This window comes from Ranitomeya variabilis, chromosome 1, assembly GCF_051348905.1.
Source record: "Ranitomeya variabilis isolate aRanVar5 chromosome 1, aRanVar5.hap1, whole genome shotgun sequence".
In the NCBI taxonomy this organism is placed as follows: domain Eukaryota; kingdom Metazoa; phylum Chordata; class Amphibia; order Anura; family Dendrobatidae; genus Ranitomeya; species Ranitomeya variabilis.
Genome location: NC_135232.1, coordinates 428,389,735 through 428,411,896, shown reverse-complemented (window position 1 = coordinate 428,411,896; position 22,162 = coordinate 428,389,735). Strand labels below are relative to the sequence as shown.

Genomic DNA, 22,162 nt, shown 5'->3' with positions numbered 1-22,162 from the left:
GAGTCGTGAAAATAAAAAATATATATTTTTTAACAATAAAGATTTTTTAGCCCCCAAGTTTTTATTTTCACAAGGGTAACAAGAGAAATTGGACCCCAAAAGTTGTTGTCCAATTTGTCCTGAGTATGCTGGTACCCCATATGTGGGGGTAAACCACTGTTTGGGCGCACGGCAGAGCTCGGAAGGGAAGGAGTGCCATTTTGGAATGCAGACTTTGATAGAATTGTCTGCGGGCGTTATGTTGCGTTTGCAGACCCCTAATGTACCTAAACAGTAGAAACCCCCAACAAGTGACCCCATTTTGGAAAATAGACCCCCCAAGGAACTTATCTAGATATGTGGTGAGAACTTTGAATGCCCAAGTGCTTCACAGAAGTTTATAATGCAGAGTAGTGAAAATAAAAAAATATATTTTTTTCCAACAAAAAAGATTTTTAGCCCCCAAGTTTTTATTTTCACAAGGGTAACAGGAGAAATTGGACCCCAAAAGTTGTTGTCCAATTTATCCCGAGTACGCTGATGCCCCATATGTGGGGGTAAACCACTGTTTGGGCGCACGGCAGAGCTCAGAAGGGAGGGAGTACCATTTGACTTTTTTAGCGCAAAATTGGCTGTCGTGTTTGGAGACCCCCTGATGTACCTAAACAGTGGAAACCCCCCAATTCTAACTCCAACCCTAACCCCAACACAGCCCTAACCCTAATCTCAACCCGATCCATAATCCTAATCACAACCCTAACGATAATCACAACCCTAACCCCAAAACAGCCCTAATCTCAACCCTAACCATAACCCTAATCAAAACCCTAAATCCAACACACCCCTAACCCTAATCCCAACCCTAACCCTAATCCCAACCCTAATCCCAAACGTAACACTAATCCCAACCCTAATCCAAACCCTAACCCTAATCCCAACTCTAACCCTAACTTTAGCCCCAACCCTAACTTTAGCCCCAACCCTAACCATAACTTTAGCCCCCGTCGTCACAAAAAAGTTCAATGTAACCTTTTTTTTGTACGTCGCGTCCGCCATTTCCGCGGATGCGTGGCCGTAACTCTGCCCCCTCCTCCCCAGGACATAGACTGGGCAGCGGATGCGTTGAAAAACTGCATCCGCTGCCCACGTTGTGCACAATTTTCACAACGTGCGTCGGTACATCGGGCCGACGCATTGCGACCGCCCCGTACCGACGCAAGTGTGAAAGAAGCCTAAGGCTACTTTCACACTAGCGTCGTACTCGGCCCATCGCAGTGTGTCGGGCCGACGTACCGAGGCTAGCGTTGTAAGCGCCGCACAACGGGTGCAGCGGATGCTGTTTTTTCAACGCATCCGCTGCCCCATTGTGAGGTGCGGGGAGGCGGGGGCGGAGTTCCGGCCACGCATGCGCGGTCGGAAATGGCGGACGTGTCGCACAAAAAAGTTACATGTAGTTTTATTTGTGTCGACGGTCCGCCGAAGCACGACGCATCCGTCGCACGATGGATGCGACATGTGGCAATGCGTCGCTAATGCAAGCCAATGGAGAAAAAACGCATCCTGCAAGCACTTTTGCAGGATGCGTTTTTTCTCCAACGACGCATTGCGACGGAAGCCAAAAAACGCTAGTGTGAAAGTAGCCTAACCCTAACCCTAGCCCTAGCCCTAAATTTAGCCCCAACCCTAACCCTAACTCTAACCCTAACTCTAACCCTAACTCTAACCCTAACTCTAACCCTAACTCTAACCCTAACTCTAACCCTAACTCTAACCCTAACTCTAACCCTAACTCTAACCCTAACTCTAACCCTAACTCTAACCCTAACTCTAACCCTAACTCTAACCCTAACTCTAACCCTAACTCTAACCCTAACTCTAACCCTAACTCTAACCCTAACTCTAACCCTAACTCTAACCCTAACTCTAACCCTAACTCTAACCCTAACTCTAACCCTAACCCTAACCCTAACCCTAACTCTAACCCTAACTCTAACCCTAACCCTAATTTTAGCCCCAACTTGTCTTCTCCTGCCGGCCGGCAGATGGCAGCAGATGGCGGGCGCACTGCGCATGCGCCCGCCATGATGAAAAAGCCGGCTGGCAGGAGAAGACAGAAGAGGACCCAGGGACCCCGGGTGAGTATGATAGGGTCCCCGAATCCCCCTATTTCTCTGTCCTCTGATGTGTGATCACATCAGAGGACAGAGAAATAACTGATCGCTTTTTTTTTTTTTTTTTTTTTTTTTGCGGTCGCCGGTAAACTGTTAATTACCGGCGATCGCAAAGCAGGGGTCGGTGCAAACCGACCCCGATCATGTTCTTTGGGGTCTCGGCTACCCCCGGCAGCCGAGACCCCAAAGAACATCCGGGTGCCGGGCGGCGGGCGCACTGCGCGTGCGCCCGCCATTTTTTCCCGGAAAAAAGATGGCGGCGCCCATGGGGAGACACGAGGAGCACCGGGGGAGGTAGGTAAGTATTGGGGGGCTATTGGGGGCCATCGGGGACCACATTTCTCTGTCCTCCGATGTGCGATCACATCGGAGGACAGAGAAATTAAACGGCAAATCGCGTTTTGTTTTTTTTTGTTGCGACCGCCGGTAAACGGTTAATTACCGGCGATCGCAACTCGGGGGTCGGTAAAAACCCCCCGAATCATGTTCTCTGGGGTCTCGGCTACCCTCGGCAACCGAGACCCCAGAGAAAATCCGACTCTGGGGGGCGCTATTCACTTTTTCCACAGCGCCGTTAATTAATGGCGCTGTGGATTAAGTACCCTTAGCGGCCGCCGTTAAAAGGCGTATCGGCGGTCGTTAAGGGGTTAAGACTCTTAGATCTGCTGCCAATGACATGTGGACTTGCATAACAGTGGCATGTAAAAGTTTGGCCACCCCTGGTCAAAATTACTGTTATTGTGAACAGTGAGCAAGTTGAAGATGCAATGATCTAAAGCCTAAAGTTAAAGATGACACATTTCCTTTGTATTTTAGGCTATATATATATATATATATATATATATATATATATATATATATATATATATATATATATATATATATATATATACACAGTACAGACCAAAAGTTTGGACACACCTTCTCATTTAAAGATTTTTCTGTATTTTCATGACTATGAAAATTGTAAATTCACACTGAAGGCATCAAAACTATGAATTAACACATGTGGAACTACAGTATATACCGTATTTTCCGGCGTATAAGACGACTGGGCGTATAAGACGACCCCCCAACTTTACCAGTTAAAATATAAAATCTTCTTAAAAGTCGGGGGTCTTCTTATACACCCTATGTTGTCTTATAGGGCCGGTGAATATGTGCCTTTTGGGGGGGGGGGGGGGGAGTGGTCCTGATGACGACGACGGGGCGTCTCACAGGAAAGTGAGTATCCCCCATTACCTCATCGTAGCGCTGCAGCGTGGGGTCTCTGTGCTGGGAGCGGCAGCTGCTGTGCTGTGGGGCGGCGGCTCCTCTTCTGCAGTGTGGGGCCTCTGGTGCTGTGGGGCGGCGTATCTTCATGCAGTCGGGGCTCCTCCAGCATCTCCTTAAAGCCCGGAAGCCCCGCTGGCAGCTCCATCGGTACAATGCGGTGGCCTCCGGGAAAATGGCCGCTGCTCAGATTCAGATCTCGTCCCGAGATCTCGGGAGACGAGATCTGAATCTGAGCAGCGGCCATTTTCCCGGAGGCAGCTCAATAGGTGCGATGCGGTGGCCTCCGGGAAAATGGCCGCTGGGGGCGGCGCATGCTCAGATTCTTTAGCCCAAACAAGTCTCTTCTGCTTGTTGCCTGTCCTTAACAGTGGTTTCCTAGCAGCTATTATACCATGAAGGCCTGCTGCACAAAGTCTCCTCTTAACAGTTGTAAAGATGTGTCTGCTGCTAGAACTCTGTGTGCCATTGACCTGGTCTCTAATCTGAGCTGCTGTTAACCTGCGATTTCTGAGGCTGGTGACTCAGATAAACTTATCCTCAGAAGCAGAGGTGACTCTTGGTCTTCCTTTCCTGGGGCGGTCCTCATGTGTGCCAGTTTCTTTGTAGCGCTTGATGGTTTTTGCAACTGCACTTGGGGACACTTTCAACGTTTTCCCAATTTTTCGGACTGACTGACCTTCATTTTTTAAAGTAATGATGACCACTCGTTTTTCTTTACTTTGCTGCTTTTTTCTTGCCATAATACAAATTCTAACAGTCTATTCAGTAGGACTATCAGCTGTGTATCCACCAGACTTCTGCTCAGCACAACTGATGGTCCCAACCCCATTTATAAGGCAAGAAATCCCACTTATTAAACCTGACAGGGCACACCTGTGAAGTGAAAACCATTTCTGGTGACAAGCTCATCATGAGAATGCCAAGAGTGTGCAAAACAGTCATCAAAGCAAAAGGTGGTACTTTGAAGAACCTAGAATATAAGACATAATTTCAGTTGTTTCACACTTTTTTCTTAAGTATATAATTCCACATGTGTTAATTCATAGTTTTGATGCCTTCAGTGTGAATTTACAATTTTCATAGTCATGAAAATACAGAAAAATCTTTAAATGAGAAGGTGTGTCCAAACTTTTGGTCTGTACTACATATCTATATCTATCTACCGTATATACTTGAGTATAAGCCGAGATTTTCAGCCCAATTTTTAGTGCTGAAAGTGCACCTCGGCTTATACTCGAGTCATGGTCGGCGGGTGAGGGGGAGCGATGACTGTAGCATACTCGCCTGCTCCTGGCGCTGTCCCTGCACGTCCCATGGTCTCCGGCACCCGCCTCTTCTTCCTCTGTTCAGTGGTCACTTGGTACCGCTCATTAAAGTAATGAATATGGACTCCACTCCCACAGGCGTGGAGCGCATATTCATTACTGTAATGAGCAGTACCAGTGACCGCTGAAAAGAGGAAGAAGCTGCGGTGCCGGAGACAATCTGTCCGGGAGAAGCTGCCGGGCACCGCTCTGTCTTCCCGTCCTCTTGCTGTGACTGTTCAGGTCAGAGGGCGAAATGACATATTAGTGTGCGCGCCGCCGTCTGCCTGAACAGTCACTGCGGAGACACAGGATGCTGAGGAGCAGCGGGCAGCAAGAGAGGTGAGTATGTAATTTTTTTTTTCATTGCAGCAGCGGCAGCATATGGGGCATATTTTTATATGGAGCATCATATGGGGCCATAATGAAATTGTAATGCAGCATTACATGGGGCATATTTCTATATGGAGCATCTTATGGGGCCATAATGAACTGTATGCAGCATTATATGGGGCACATTTTTCCAGGACGTCATCCTGACAGCACCCTGGAGGACGTCCTCCTCCCCTTGCTGGGACAGGAAACACACGAGTTTAAAAGGTCATGTCCCACCCCTAATCCTCAGTGTTTTTCCTGTCCCTGCAAGGAAAGGACGCACGAGTGAAAAGCTGCAAGCTTACCGGAGCTCAGGGGGATCGTGCGGCTTGCCAATATCCTTCCCCCTGTCAAGAGGCTCAGGGCAGACACCCTCCGGAGGGGGGTCCCTCTGCTCCAAAGACCAGGAGTGGACGAGGCTCCTGGTGGCAGCAGCTCCTCCCGGTGGGGGAGGCTCTCGGCTGCGGACGCCATCCACGCTGTGTGCGGCTTCCAGGGAGCAGCGTGGTGTCCAGCACGGCGTCTCCAGACGGAAGTGCCCAGGAGACGCGTCACTTCCGGTTTTCAGCATCCGTTACCGTCACTTCCGGTAACGCTGCAAGTAAGGGGAAAAAGCGTGCGTTCCAGTGTGGACCGCATATCGGCTGAAGCGCTCCTGTTCCGACGCTACAAGCTGCGGGGACCTGCTACACTCGTCATGGAAACAAGTATGCCGGTCGAGGAGGTGGTAAGTGCGCATAGCGCAGACCCCTATCCGCACGTAGAAGCAGGCTTACCCCAGCGCTTATCCCTATCTTATGTCATTTAAGGATAAGGGAACCCCTGCTGGCCCCTCTGGTTCCTCTGGTCAAGCTAGGAGATCCGGCAAGGCCTCGGGGAAATCTGCTAGATGCCCTATCTGTAATGCGAAGCTCCCGGATTCCCATGGAAAGACCTTGTGTGCAGATTGTACGTCTAAGGTCGTGAGGGACGAACAACCTGCATTACTATCTGAGATGAGATCCCTTATACGTGAGGAAGTGCAGGCTTCTTTATCCAGTATGGTGCAGAAGTCCAGTCCTATTCCCAGCCGCAAGAGGGCCAGACGGGAACGAGAACCAGAGTTTACTTCTGAGGACAAGTCTAACTCAGAGGACTTCATCTCAGAGGAAGAGGGCAAGCTTCCGTCAGGAAGCCAGGACCACCAAAGAAAATATCTCTTCCAGGCAGAAGAGACAAATGATCTGGTGCAGGCGGTACGATGCACCATGCAGATAGAAGAGACACCTAAACCACAATCCAGGCAGGACCTGATGTTCGGGGGACTTATGTCACGTCAGCAGACTGTATTCCCCGTTAGCGAGCATATTAAGGCCATGATAATGGAGGAGTGGAAGGAAGCGGAACGCCGGCTGGTGTTATCCAAAGAGTTCAAAGCTCGTCTACCATTTGAACCTGAGGATGTAAAACTGTGGGAAGAAATCCCTAAGGTTGACGTTCCGGTGGCGAAGGTGGCTAAAAAGACTGCCATACCATTCGAGGACTCTTCAAGCCTGCGCGATCCCATGGATAGAAAGACTGACATCCTTTTGAAAAGAGCCTGGGAATCTTCCGCGGCTCTGATTAAAACCAACATAGCAGCTACCTCGGTAGCTCGCTCTATGTACCTTTGAATGGGTCAATTGGAAGAGCACCTGTCCAATAAGACTCCGAGATCTGAGATCCTAAAGTCCATCCCTATTATGAGGTCCGCCACGGCCTTTCTGTCTGATATGACTGCTGAGTCGGTCAGATTCTCGGCTAGAAGTGGTTCTCTATCCAACGCGGCTAGGAGGGCGGTCTGGCTAAGATCCTGGTCCAGGGATAGTGCTTCCAAATCTAAGCTATGTTCAATCCCCTTCTCCGGAGCACGGGTATTCGGACCCCCTCTTGATACTATCCTAGAGTCAGCTTCTGATAAAAAGAAGGGGTTTCCGGAGGAGAAAACTAGGAAACCTCAGTCCTTTCGGAGGGGATTCCCCTTCCGAAGACAGTCTGACTCTAGAGGGGGTAGATCCCATAGAGGATCTTATAGGGGCTCCCGTAACCAGGGTAATAGAAACAGAAGTTGCTTTTTCAGTCCCTCCTCAAAGTCTAAGCCGCAATGACGCCACATTTATAGGGAGAAGGCTCTGTCACTTCGCGCACAAATGGGCCCGAATCACTCAGAACAAGTGGGTCCTTCGGACGGTGTCAGAAGGCTACCGTATCGAGCTTTACTCTCCCCCGCCAGACAGATTTATCGCACCTGCGGTTATTATGCGAGACTCCCCAATGATAACAGACCTAAGGGATATGCTCTCCTCAAAGGTCATAGTGCCAGTACCGCCTCCGGAAGTAAGCCAGGGTCATTACTCTTCCCTTTCTCCATAGCAAAACCTTCCGGCGAATCTCACACCATAATAAATCTGAAGCCTCTGAATGCCTGGGTAAGGTACAAGAGGTTCCGTATGGAGTCTATTCGTTCGGCAATTCTTCTTATAGATCAGAATGCCGTGATGTGCACTCTCGACCTGAAGAGTGCCTACTATCAGGTCCCAGTCCACCCCTTGTCTCAGAAACTTCTGAGGTTTGCGGTAGTTCTGCCATCCGGGACCTGTCACTACCAGTTCCAGTGCCTCCCGTTCGGCCTTGCCTCAGCTCCTCGTATCTTTACAAAGCTGGTATCGGAGATCGTCGCTTTCTTAAGAAATCAGGGGATCATAATAGTCCCATATCTCGACGACTTCCTCCTGGTAGCAAGAACGCCAGAGATTCTAGCAGACCACAGGAACCGAACCATTTCGGTGATGGAAGAGTTAGGATGGGTCATAAATTGGCGGAAATCCAACCTAACTCCAGAACACAGGAAGACCTTTCTGGGAGTATGTCTGGACTCAACAAACAGAATTTCCCTCCTACCCGAGTCAAAGCTGGAGGCGATACAGTCCCAAATCTGGCTCCTATTAAAGCACAGGGTGTCAATAAGGACGGCCATGAGAGTCCTCAACCTAATGACGGCCTGCATTCCGTGTGTAAGATGGGCTCAGTTCCATTCAAGACCACTGCAGAAACTGATCCTTTCCAATTGGGACAGACGCCTGTCTTCTCTGGACAGTACTTTGAAGCTATCTCCTCTGGCAAGAAGGTCTCTCCTTTGGTGGACAGAACCGGAAAACCTAAGGAAAGGAGTGTTATGGTCTGCCGAACCCCACGTAGTAGTCACTACAGATGCCAGCGCCTGGGGCTGGGGAGCTCACTTAGAAGACAGGTTCCTTCAGGGGAGATGGCCGGAGGAGGTCACCCACAGCTCCTCCAACTTCAAAGAGCTGTGCGCTGTTTGGGAAGCTTTGAGACGAAACCGTCATGTCTTAAGGAACCGCTATGTCAGAATAATGTCCGACAATATGACAACAGTCTCTTTCCTGAAGCATCAGGGAGGCGCAAGACACCATCTGCTTCAGGAATTGGCGGAACGGATATTTCGGTGGGCAGAAAGATCGGTCCTATCCATTTCAGCGATTCACCTGGAAGGCTCCCAGAATGTCATAGCAGACTACCTCAGCAGGAGAAGGGTGTTTCCAACAGAATGGGAACTCAACCAGGACATCTTCCAGGAGTTATGTCTACGCTGGGGAACTCCTTGTATAGACCTATTCGCAAGCAGGAGAAATTCGAAGGTCTCAAGATTCTTCTCACTGAACCCTCGGGATCTTCCGGAAGGGATAGACGCTCTGAGCCAAGTCTGGACGGAACCTCTCTCATATGCATTCCCTCCTCTCGCGTTAATCCCGGCTGTTCTCAGGAAGATCAAACAGGGTCATATTGATCGTCCCATACTGGCCAAGAAGGAGCTGGTTCTCCCTTCTACTGCAGCTGGCGATTGCAAATCCAGTAGAGCTTCCTCTCAGACCGGATGTTATCCACTGTATACTAGGGACCCGTACCTCCAGGTTAGAGACGATTCCCTAATTCTTAAACTGGACCCCTCCTTTATCCCAAAAGTAGGAACAATTAAAAATAGAAATCAAGAAATCGTGTTGCCATCCTTCTGCGATAACCCCACTAATGCTAAAGAAAGGGCCTTACATTCTCTGGATGTCAGGCAGGCGGTCCTAGACTACCTGGCAGCCACCAGCTCTTGGCGTACTGATCCGAATTTATTCATTCTGTATGGGGGAAAAAATAAGGGTAAGAAGGCCTCTAAGGCCTCTATCGCACGGTGGATCACGTCTGTGATCTCTGAGGCCTACCAGTCACAGGGGGTCCCTCCTCCAGAGGGTCTCCATGTACATTCCACTCTGGGGATAGCTACTTCTTGGGCAGAGAGGGCAGGTGCCTCTCTAGAACAAATTTGTAAGGCCGCGACATGGGCTAGTGCCAACACCTTTTGTAAACATTATAAACTTGATGTTTTGTCTGGTCAACATACTGCTTTTGGGAGGAAGGTTCTCCAAGCGGTAATCCCACCCTGAGGAGGTGCTTTGGTACTCTCCAGGGTGCTGTCAGGATGACATCCTGGAAAATAGGTATTAAGCTTACCGTTAATGATGTTTCCAGGAGTCCATCCTGACAGCACTGGTAGTTCCCTCCCTCTGATATTAATATCATGTTTGTTTAAACCTGGCATGTATGTAACCTGTTCCTAACGTATGATGTAATATGTCTGGATTCAATGTATTATGTTTGATGTCATCATTAAACTTGTTTTTCTGCATATCCTTGTAGCGGTTCTTGTTACAACACTGAGGATTAGGGGTGGGACATGACCTTTTAAACTTGTGTGTTTCCTGTCCCAGCAAGGGGAGGAGGACGTCCTCCAGGGTGCTGTCAGGATGGACTCCTGGAAACATCATTAACGGTAAGCTTAATACCTATTTTATATGGAGCATCTTTTGGGGCCTTCAACCTTTGTGCAGCATTACATGGGGCATAATATTCTATGAAGCATTTTATGGGGCCATCATTAACCTTTTACGCAGCATTATATGGGGCATATTTTAATATGGAGCATCTTATGGTTCCCATCATGAACTTTATGGAGCATTATATGGGGCTCCTGATTCAATATGGATATTCAAAAACACTTAACCTACTGATGTCTCAATTAATTTTACTTTTATTGGTATCTATTTTTATTTTTGACATTTACTGGTAGCTGCTGCATTTTCCACCCTAAGCTTATACTCGAGTCAATAAGTTTTCCCAGTTTTTTGTGGCAAAATTAGGGGTCTCGGCTTATACTCGGGTCGGCTTATACTCGAGTATTTATGGTATATATGTGTATATAGATAGTGTAGGGATTTCACTCACTCAGGTGCGATGGCTGACACTCAGGAGGCACGTTTCTTTAAAAGTTCTCAGGGTTTATTACCTCATAAACCACATGGAAAGATAACAGCAAATAAACAGCCTTTAGTTCAGGAAAAGAAAAACAAAGTGTCCAGTCCTTCAGGCTCCCTCAGCCTCTGTGCTGCTCCGCACAGAGAGCTCTGCAGACAACTGCCCTGTCTGCTTCCAAGAACATCCACTGGAGGCTAGCAGCTCCACACATCTCCTCTGTGTTAAGCATTAGCCTGTCTAATATAGAGCTAACCACACCCAGTAACCCATCACATGATTAGCCATGTGGTCTGACATCACCACAGGTCCTGGAACACACATATATACATGGTTATATACAACAAAGAAATACTCCGGGCTACATTACAGCAACAAGGCACTTATATGGCACATACCTCCCGTCGACTACACACCCTTTAGCCATGCTACATACCTCCCCCCTCTGCCTAAAGCCGTGGGGCTTGGCACTTTTCCCCATTAAACAAGGGATTCTTGATAGGGCATCCGCATTACCGTGCAGCTTTCCGGCCCTATGTTCCACATGGAAACTGAAGTCCTGCAGGGCTAAGAACCAACGGGTGACCCTAGCATTTCTACACTTTGTTTCCCTCATCCATCTTAGTGGGGCATTTTCAGATATCAATCTGAATTTACGACCCAGCAGATAGTACCGTAACGTGTCCACCGCCCATTTTATGGCCAAGCACTCCTTCTCAACGACTGAGTAGTTCTTTTCAGACGAGGACAACTTCCTACTCAGATAGAGGACAGGATGCTCCTCCCCATGTAGCTCCTGGGAAAGGACTGCTCCCACCCCGACATCTGAGGCATCTGTCTGAAGAATAAACTCTTTTTTGAAGTTTTGGGCCACCAGAACGGGTTGCTTACACAAAGCCTCTTTCATTTCTTGGAAGGCTGACTCTGTTTCTTCGGACCACTTAACCATTACTGATTTTGTCCCTTTTAGCAAGTCAGTCAGAGGCGCAGCCATCGTGGCGAAGTTTGGGATGAACCTCTTGTAATATCCCACAATTCCCAGGAAGGCTTTAACTTGCTTCTTGGAAACTGGTTTTGGCCATGTTTGAATTGCCTCCACTTTACTGATTTGGGGTTTTATTTCTCCACGACCCACTATGTATCCAAGGTACTTAGCTTCTTCTTTACCCAAGGCACACTTCTTCGGGTTTATTGTAAATCCGGCCTCTCTTATTGCATCAAACACCGCTTGGACCTTTTCCAGATGACTCTCCCAGTCCGGGCTAAAGATGACGATATCATCCAGGTACACAGCAGCGTATGCCTTATGGGGTGCAAGGACTCTATCCATAGCCCTCTGGAAGGTCGCCGGAGCTCCCTGTAGGCCAAACGGCATCCGGACATACTGGAAACTTCCATCTGGCGTAGAAAACGCCGTCTTCTCCTTGGCTTCCTGTGCCATGGGGATCTGCCAATACCCCTTTGTCAAATCCAAGGTGGTTATGTACCTGGCAGGTCCAAGCCTTTCGATGAGCTCATCAACGCGAGGCATGGGATAAGCGTCAAACTTGGAGACCTCATTCAACTTCCGATAGTCGTTGCAAAACCTCCACTCTCCATCAGGTTTTGGGAGCAGGACAATTGGGCTCGACCAACCGCTCTTGGATTCCTCAATGACTCCAAGCTTCAACATACGCTCCACTTCCTCAGGAATACGATAGGGCTTCACGTTCACCCGCACATGTGGCTCTGTTAGGACCTCGTGCGCTATGACCTTCGTGTGTCCTGGCAACTCTGAAAACAGGTCCCTGTTTTTCTGGAGTAACTCCCGGCACTGTTGTTTCTGGGTTTTTGATAGCGTCTCCGCTATAGTAACCGCTCCAACCTCACCTTCTGGGTTGCTTAACAACGATGGAGTTACTGTCGGCTCTCTATCTTGCCACGGCTTGATGAGGTTGACATGGTATACTTGGAATGGTTTCCGTCTTCCTGGTTGGTGAATTTTATAATTTACTTCACCAAGTTTCTCGACAACCTCATATGGCCCTTGCCATTTGGCCAAGAACTTGCTTTCTACCGTTGGAACTAACACAAGAACTCGGACTCCCGGATTGAACTGCCTCACTCTTGCAGACCGGTTGTAGATTCTGGCCTGAGCTTCTTGTGCCTGGAGGAGGTGTTCTTTCACGATAGGCATCACCTTTGCAATCCTCTGCTGCATCAGGGCCACATGCTCAATGACGCTTCTGTGGGGCGTGGCTTCGGCTTCCCAGGTTTCCTTGGCTACATCCAGGAGTCCTCGCGGATGTCGGCCATATAGAAGCTCAAATGGTGAGAACCCTGTGGAGGCCTGTGGAACTTCACGAATGGAAAACATCAGATAGGGTAAGAGACAATCCCAGTCTCTACCGTCTTTCTCTATAGCTTTTCTCAGCATGCTCTTCAGTGTCTTGTTAAATCTCTCAACAAGACCATCTGACTGGGGATGGTACACCGAGGTCCTCAACTGGGAGATTTTCAGGGCTTTGCATAACTCCCTCATCACCTTGCTCATGAAAGGTGTCCCCTGGTCAGTCAGGATCTCCTTCGGCAGACCTGTCTGGGAAAACACATGGACCAACTCGCGGGCTATACTCTTGGAGGAAGAATTTCTCAATGGAATTGCCTCAGGATAGCGTGTGGCATAGTCCAGGATGACTAATATATACTGATGGCCCCGGGCTGATTTAACTAAGGGACCAACCAAGTCCATGGCAATTCTCTCGAACGGTACCTCAATAATGGGCAGTGGCACAAGGGGGTTCCGGAAATGAGGAGTGGGAGCAGTTAGCTGACATGTAGGGCAGGACCTGCAATAGTTCACTTTTTCTCGGTGACACCCAGGTTAATAGAATCTCTGCACAACCCGTTCCTGCGTTTTTTCCACCCCTAGGTGTCCACCCAAGATGTGTGAATGGGCCATGTCCAACACCTTCCGTCTATATGGACCCGGCACTACCAACTGCTCTACCAACTGCTCTACCAACTCCTCCCTTATTTTCGTGACCCGGTACAACAACTCCCCACTCATCAGAAAATGGGGAAACCTTGTGTCTGCCCCCGGCTCCTGTACCACCCCGTCAATAACTGTAACATTATTAAAGGCTTCCCTCAGAGTGGGGTCCCTATGTTGGGCAGTCCCAAAATTTTCACCGGTTACCTCTAACTCCATAGTGTCAGATGCAGGGGACACTTCCTCCTCATCCCCAACCAGCACACAAAAAGGAAACCTGTCTGTTTCTGGGTGTGGTGACACCCTTCCAGGGTTCACTGGTTCCCTACTCTTGCTAGGGGGCTCAGAACCTTTTCCCCACAAATCCCAAAACAAACAGAAATCCCGGCCAATAATTATAGGGTGCAACAAGTCCTGCACGACGCCGACTATGTGGGACTCAGTGCCACATGCCGTTTCAATGTCCACCCTAGCCACAGGGTAGTCCTTTGCATCACCATGGATGCACCGCACTCCGACCTTCTTTCCCGGGAGCAGGTGGAGAGGAAAAGTGGCCCTCACTAGGGTCACCAGGCTCCCCGAGTCTAACAGTGCCGTTACTGCTCGACCGTTCACCTTTACGGGACACGCTTGAGGTCCCTCGTTGGGCGGAGAGTTCACACTGCAGGCTGGATACGCATAGTATGAACAACGGCGTCCCATGCTGCAGTCCATCTGCTCAGTGGTCTGGGAACAACGGGCAGCTATATGTCCTGGCCGGTGGCACCTCCAGCAAACAATATCACCCGTAGGGACCTTGGGCACCACCTCCCCCGCCCTTTGTGACCTTGGACGCGCCACCCCTTTTTGGGACTCAGCTCCCTTCTGGGACCCCCAGTACGGCATGGGTTGCCTCCCGGAGGAGCCTTCCAACCCTTGGTATCTCTCAACCAGTCCGATCAGCTCGTCGGCATTCTGGGGATCACCCTGGGCAACCCAAGTCTATATGGACCTCGGGAGGGAATGCACAAACCGATCCATCATCACCCGCTCCACCATCTGTGCAGGTGTACACGACTCTGGCTGCAGCCATTTCTGGACCAGGTGCAACAGATCAAACATTTGAGAGCGAGGCGGCTTGTCCCGGTGATAGGCCCAGCTGTGAACTCGCTGTGCCCGGACAGTCCGTGTCACCCCCAAACGTGCGAGAATCTCAACTTTCAATTTGTGATACTCTTTGGCATCCTGCAAGGTCAAATCATAGTACGCCTTCTGGGGTTCACCCGTCAGGTATGGCGCCAGTACCTCTGCCCACTGCTCTGGCGGGAGTTTTTCCCTCTCAGCGACCCTCTCAAACACTGTCAGGAAGGCCTCAACATCATCCCCGGGAGTCATTTTCTGCAATGCGCGTCTTACCGTCTTCCGGACGTGGGTGTCATCAGCCAGACCTGGGGTTGGGGCGCTCATCTTGCCCTGGATGGCGGTTGCCAGAAGCTGCATCTGCTGCCGTTGCTCTTGCTGGTTCTGTTGAATCTGCTGCCGTTGCTCTTGCTGGCTCTGCCGTTGCTCCTGCTGGCTCTGTTGTATCTACTGCATCAACAGCCTGTTGGTCTCTTGCTGCGACTGGAGCACGTGTTTCAGCAGATCCTCCATTTTCTCCGGCAATGCTTGCTGGCTTACAACAGACTTGACCCAGGACATCCAATAACAGACTCTTCGTCTCCGCTGGGAACGCTGCCCGCACGTCTACCACCAATTGTAGGGATTTCACTCACTCAGGTGCGATGGCTGACACTCAGGAGGCACGTTTCTTTAAAAGTTCTCAGGGTTTATTACCTCATAAACCACATGGAAAGATAACAGCAAATAAACAGCCTTTAGTTCAGGAAAAGAAAAACAAAGTGTCCAGTCCTTCAGGCTCCCTCAGCCTCTGTGCTGCTCCGCACAGAGAGCTCTGCAGACAACTGCCCTGTCTGCTTCCAAGAACATCCACTGGAGGTTAGCACCTCCACACATCTCCTGTGTTAAGCATTTGCCTGTCTAATATAGAGCTAACCACACCCAGTAACCCATCACATGATTAGCCATGTGGTCTGACATCACCACAGGTCCTGGAACACACATATATACATGGTTATATATAACAAAGAAATACTCCGGGCTACATTACAGCAACAAGGCACTTATATGGCACATACCTCCCGTCGACTACACACCCTTTAGCCATGCTACAATAGATATAGATATATAGTACAGACCAAAAGTTTGGACACACCTTCTCATTTAAAGATTTTTCTGTATATATATGTATGTATGTATAAAATTTGTGCCTGAAATACAAATGAAATGTGTGATCTTTAACTTGAGGCCTTTTAGAGATAATGTCATCTTCAATTTGCTTAACTGTTCACAATAACAGTAATTTTGACCAGGGGTGCCCAGACTTTTACATGCAATCGTATATATATCATATTCACTGCAGAAAAGAATTGTGAATAATTGAGTTTACTCTTTCCTCAGAGCTGAAGTGCTTGCTAACGAAATTAAGGAACAACAGGGCCAGCTTGCCGACTACAACATGGTGCGTGTTATGTTTTTATACTTTCTAATGGATCTCTCGCTTCTATTGGTCAGTTCCATAGGCAATGAATGGGCAGCAAATAATGTGGATGGTAATTGGTGAAGATTTTCATTTGAAATGGAAAAATAGCCCTGTGGAAGGAAATCAGATGCTAAAGGAGTATTCTGGGTGTAACCAGGGCTGTGGAGTCGGTAAGCCAAACCTCGGACTCCGACTCCCTCATACTTGGCTCATGTTGAGTGATGCATTTACTGTAGTAAAATGGTAACATCAGGCTTTTCATCACCATTATGATACAATACTCAAGCTAGTGACGTGTGTGCAGGCATCCATTTTAAGAAATATGAAACGTTTCTTGAGTCATTTTTAGGATCCTCCTTTTGGTTAAAGGCTTCTTCAGTCACTAATTTTGTAATGCTTTCTCTTTCCAGAGAAACCCCAAATTTGCAGGCCATTTCTCCTCTAAGAGCTGTGAAAGTTGGTCGTGCAAACAATGATAATGGAACACAGTCTTTCACAACAAGCTCGATGAGCTGTCTTTAGAACATATCTGCTGTCACTGTTGCAGTAACTTTGTCACTTACAATGTGTGTGTAGCAGTCTAACTAATAGGACCCCGCCGATACACTGTTTGGGTTCTTGTGCAGACAGATAGTTGTGCATACATAAGCTTTTTCTGATGTTACAACCCTTTTGCTAAGCAGTGATCAATTGTATAAACCACACCAATGTATAGTGGAGGTGAAATAGTTAAGGCAGCCGATTTTGATCCTGGTAGCTTAAAGGGAACCTGTCACCACGTTTTTGGAAGATGGGATAAAAATAGCGTTAAATAGGGGCAGAGGTGGGCGTTACATTAGTGTGTGTGTTATGCGTTTATTACCCACCTAAGTTGCCGAAATAACTTTGCAAAGTCTCCGTTTTCGCCTGTCAATCAGGCTGGTCAGGTCGCATGGGCGTTGTCTTCCCCCAGATTTGGCGTAGTTTTCCGTTGGTGGCGTAGTGGTGTGCGCATGCCCAAAGTCCGGAATCCTCTTCCAGGGGATTTAAAATAGCGCGGTGTTCGTTATTGCATTGGTGATCGGTGGGCGCGGCCATCTTCCTTTGGCCGCGCGTGCGCAGAAGCGGCGCTCTGCTGGCCGCGGCTTCAGGAAAATGGCCGCCGCGATATCCATCTGCGCACGCGCGGCATCCCGCGGCCATTTTCCTGAAGCCGCGGCCAGCAGAGCGCCGCTTCTGCGCACGCGCGGCCAAAGGAAGATGGCCGCGCCCACCGATCACCAATGCAATAACGAACACCGCGCTATTTTAAATCCCCTGGAAGAGGATTCCGGACTTTGGGCATGCGCACACCACTACGCCACCAACGGAAAACTACGCCAAATCTGGGTGAAGACACCACGCCCATGTGACCTGACCAGCCTGATTGACAGGCGAAAACGGAGACTTTGCAAAGTTATTTCGGCAACTTAGGTGGGTAATAAACGCATAACACACACACTAATGTAACGCCCACCTCTGCCCCTATTTAACGCTATTTTTATCCCATCTTCCAAAAACGTGGTGACAGGTTCCCTTTAAGTACATATGTCATTTATTTTTCAGTTGGTGGATAAGCTAAATACGAACACAGACATGGAAGAAGTACTGAACGACTATAACATGGTAAGTGTCACCAGTGAGTGACGAAATGGCACATCTTATTCAATATTCAATTTTTTATTTATTTTTTTTTATTTTTATATTGATCAGGTTTTAAGGTTATTACATATCTTTAGGATTATTGGGGGTCCAACCACTGGGACACCTACTAATCCCAAGAATGAGGTGTCAGGTGAGCATGCTCAATTCACTGTCTGCGACAGCCGGACATACTAGAGTACGTGGCTTGGCCATCTCTGGCAGTTCCATAGGCAATGTATGCAGCGCTGGGGCACATGGTTTTATAGGAGGTTCTGCAGAATCCAATTCTTGGGATTAGTGGGCATTACATGGGGTGGGTTAGATGATCATTTTCAAACTTTTTTTTAACCCCCTTCCTTCAGTGGCCAGTTTTTATTTAGGCGCCATCAATTTTTCCTCCCCTTTTTCCAAGAGCAATAACTGTATTTACTTATCTGGCAGCATGGCCATACTGTATTTTTTTATTTTGTTAAACGAGTAGTAGTTTTGAATTACACCATTCATTTTACCGTGTACTTTATATGAAAATATGAAGAAAAAAAAATTCCAAGTGCGATGAAATGGCACTTGGAATTGTGTGATAAAAATGACAGCGGCATTATTCCTCAGGTATGTATGATCATGGTCACGACAAACATCTGCGAGAAAACCGGACGAGTGCAATCCGATAAAAAAAATCAGATTGCTCTCTGACCAATGTTAATCTGAGTTACAGCTCATTTGCAATCTTTTTTTTCTTTTCAGATCGGACTGAGAAAAAAAAAATCACAGTATGCTGTGATTGTCCTCTTATCTCGGATGAGACTCGCCAGTGCAAGTCAATGGGTGCGATAGAAAAATCACACGGCACGGGCTGGGCACTGATGTTTATAGCCTGGGAAGGGGAGGGAATACCCATGTAGCTTCCCAGGCTATTAATATTGGCTCACAGCTGTATGCTTAGCCTTTACTGGCTATTAAAATGGAGGACCCCTGAAAGAAAATGACATGGGGTCCCCCCTATACTTAACAACCAACAAAGGCTAGGCAGACAACTGTGGGCTGATATTAACCCCTTCAAGACGCAGCCCTTTTTCGTTTTTGCGTTTTCGTTTTTCGCTCCCCTCCTTCCCAGAGCCATAACTTTTTTATTTTTCCGTTAATATGGTCATGTGAGGGCTTAATTTTTGCGGGACGAGTTGTACTTTTGAACGACACCATTGGTTTTACCATGTCTTAACCTAGAAAACGGGAAAAAAATTCCAAGTGTGGTGAAATTGCAAAAAAAAGTGCAATCCCACACTTGCTTTTTTTCTAACTTCACTAAATGCTAAAACTGACCTGATATTATGATTCTCCAGGTAATTACGAGTTCATAGACACCAAACATGTCTAGGTTATTTTTTATCTAAGTGATGAAAAAAAATTAAAAACTTTGCTAAAAAAATTGTGCCATTTTCCGATACCTGTAGCGTCTCCATTTTTCGTGATATGAGGGCTTATTTTTTGCGTGCCGAGCTGATGTTTTTAATAATACCACTTTTGTGCAGATACGTTCTTTTGATCGACCGTTATTGCATTTTAATGCAATGTCGGGGCGACCAAAAAAAAACGTTATTCTGGCGTTTCGAATTTTTTTCTCGCTACGCTGTTTAGCGATCAGGTTAATACTTTTTTGTATTGATAGATCGGGCAATTCTGAACGCGGCGATACCAAATATGTGTAGGTTTGATTTTTTTTTTTTAATTGTTTTATTTAGGATGGGGCGAAAGGGGAGTAATTTAAACTTTTATATATTTTTTTTAATTTTTTTCATATTTTTAAAAACATTTTTTTTTAACTTGTGCCATGCTTCAATAGCCTCCATGTGAGGTTAGAAGCTGGCACATCTCGATCGGCTCAGCTATATAGCAGTGATCATCAGATCGCTGCTATGTAGCTGAAATGCAGGCTTGCTATGAACGCCGACCACAGGGGGGCGCTCACAGCAGGCCGTCATCAGTAACCATAGAGGTCTCAAGGACCTCTATGGTTACTGTCCTGACACATCGCCGACCCCCGATCATGTGACGGGGGTCAGCGATGCGCTCATTTCCGGATTCGCTTCCGGAAGCGGTAGTTAAATGCCGCTGTCAGCGTTTGACAGCGGCATTTAACAGGTTAATAGCGGCGGATGAATCGTAATTTCACCCGCCACTATTGCGCACACATGTCAGCTGTACAAAACAGCTGACATGTCGCGACTTTGATGTAGGCTCACCGCCGGAGCCCACATCAAAGGAGGAGACACGACATGTGCAGTAATAGTACGGCGCATGTCGTGAAGGGGTTATTAAACTAGGAAACAATTAATAGACTAAAAACATCTGCTCTCAGCTGCCCCAGAAATGGCGCATCCATAAGATTCGCCAAAACTGGCACCTAGCCTTGCTCTCCCCACTTGCCCTGTGGCGGTGGCAAGTGGGGTGATAGTTGGAGTGGTTGATGTCCGCTTTATAGCTGACATCAAGCCCAGGGGTTACTAATGGAGATAGGTCTATTAGACACCCCCATAGTCAAATTGTAAAAAAAATAACACCCAGAATAAAGTCCTTTATTTAAAAAAAAGACAGACTTCTTTATTGAATTAAAATGAAACAAAAGCACTTATGCTCACCTTTACGCCCAATCCATTGAAGCCCATGATCCCCGTAAAAGTTAAAAAAAATAAAAATAAAAAACCATATTCCTCACCTCTCCGACGAGTAGATAATAATCCATTTGTCCATAGAAGACTCTAGCTCTGCTACATCTAGCATCATGAAACAATTCAGCCTGCCAATACAGCCTGCCATCCAGCAGAGACACTGAGCTGCTCTTGCATGCACAGCTCAGTGCCTCGCTGTGACAGGAAAAAAGCTGAGCAGGATTCATATTCAATAAACTCCTTCCACCTCACTGACGTCGCCGCGAGCTTGAGAAAATTCACATGCTTGCGGTGCTGTCAGAAAGGTCATCGGAGTTCATAGCCAATGAACTCCTTTCACCTCATTTACGTCAGCATGAGCGTTGTGGGAAAAGTCCTAATGGCTCTCGTACTGACGTCAGAATTAATTGGATTTCAACCCCGCTCACCTTTTTCCTCTCACTGCTATGCACTGAGGTGCGCAAGCACTTGTGGCTCAGTGTCTCGGCTGCCTGACATGCTGAACACTAGCATCATGCCAGATTTCAGCATACCAAGTAGATGTAACAGATCTAGAGTCGTCTGTGGACAAATGGATTATTAACTTCCTCTTCCTTGGCTTTCCCTCTGCTAGTTAATTAAAATTTTGGGGAATCACATGCAATTTTTTTTCAGAAATTTATTTATTAATAAAATACATGAACAGTAAGCTACTCAGTCAAAGCACTGATTATTATATCCTGATCACATCTATCTATCTATCTATCTATCTATCTGTCTGTCTGTCTGTCTATCTTTCTATCTACCTATCTATCTATCTCTTATATTAATATATATATACTGTTCAAAGAAATAAAGAGAACACTAAAATACCACATCCTAGATATCACTGAAAGAAATATTCCAGTTGCAAATCTTCATTCATTACATAGTGGAATGCTTTGAGAACAATAAAACATAACAATGATTGATGTAAATCAAAATTAATATCAAATGGAGGTTTGGATTTAGAATGATGCTCAAAATCAAAGTGTAAAATCAATTTACAGGCTGGTCCAACTTCAGTGGAAATGTGTCAAGACAAGGAAATGATGCTCGGTAGTGTGTGTGGCCTCCACGTGTGTATATGAGCTCCCTACAATGGCTGGGCATGCTCCTGATGAGGCGGCGGATGTTGTCCTGAGGGATCTCCTCCCAGACGTGGATTAAAGTTTCAGTCAAATCCTGGACAGTCTGTGGTGCAATGTGGCGTTGGTGGATGGTGCGAGACATGATGTCCCAGATGTGCTCTATTGGATTCAGGTCTGGGGAACGGGCAGGCCAGTCCATAGCATCAATGCCTTCATGATGCAGGAACTGCTGACACAATTCAGTTACATGAGGCCTAGCATTGTCCTGCATCAGAAGGAACCCAGGGCCTATTGGACCTGCATATGGTCTCACAATTGGTCTGAGGATCTGCTCCCGGTACCTAATGGCAGTCAGTGTACCTCTGGCTAGAACATGGGGGGCTGTGCTGCCCTCCAAAGAAATTCCCCCCCACACCATTACTGACACTCTGCCAAACTGGCCTTGCTGAAGGATGTTGCAGGCAACAGAACGTTCTCCAAGGCATCTCCAGACTCTGTCAAGTCTGTCACATGTGCTCAGTGTGAACCTTCTTTCATCTGTAAAGAGCACAGTGTGCCAATGTCGAATCTGCAAATCTTGGTGTTCTCTGGCAAATGCCAAGCGTCCTGCACGGTCTTGGGCTTTTAGCACAACACCCACTTGTGGACGCCGAGCCCTCATACCACTTACATGGAGTCTGTTTCTGACAGTTTGAGGAGACACATGGATGTTAGTGGCTAATGGAGGTCATT

General features: G+C 47.5%; 1 protein-coding gene across 6 annotated transcripts in view; it reads left to right on the top strand.

Moving 5' to 3' along the window:
* IFT74 (intraflagellar transport 74) overlaps positions 1-22,162 on the top strand; it is a 190,654-nt gene that overhangs the window by 28,024 nt on the left and 140,468 nt on the right. For all 6 annotated transcript variants that reach the window (XM_077249280.1, XM_077249283.1, XM_077249282.1 and 3 more), the window contains exons 6-7: positions 15,912-15,972; positions 17,578-17,637. In XM_077249280.1, coding sequence (XP_077105395.1) covers positions 15,912-15,972; positions 17,578-17,637 — 121 coding nt within the window. The remainder of the gene's footprint in view (positions 1-15,911; positions 15,973-17,577; positions 17,638-22,162) is intronic.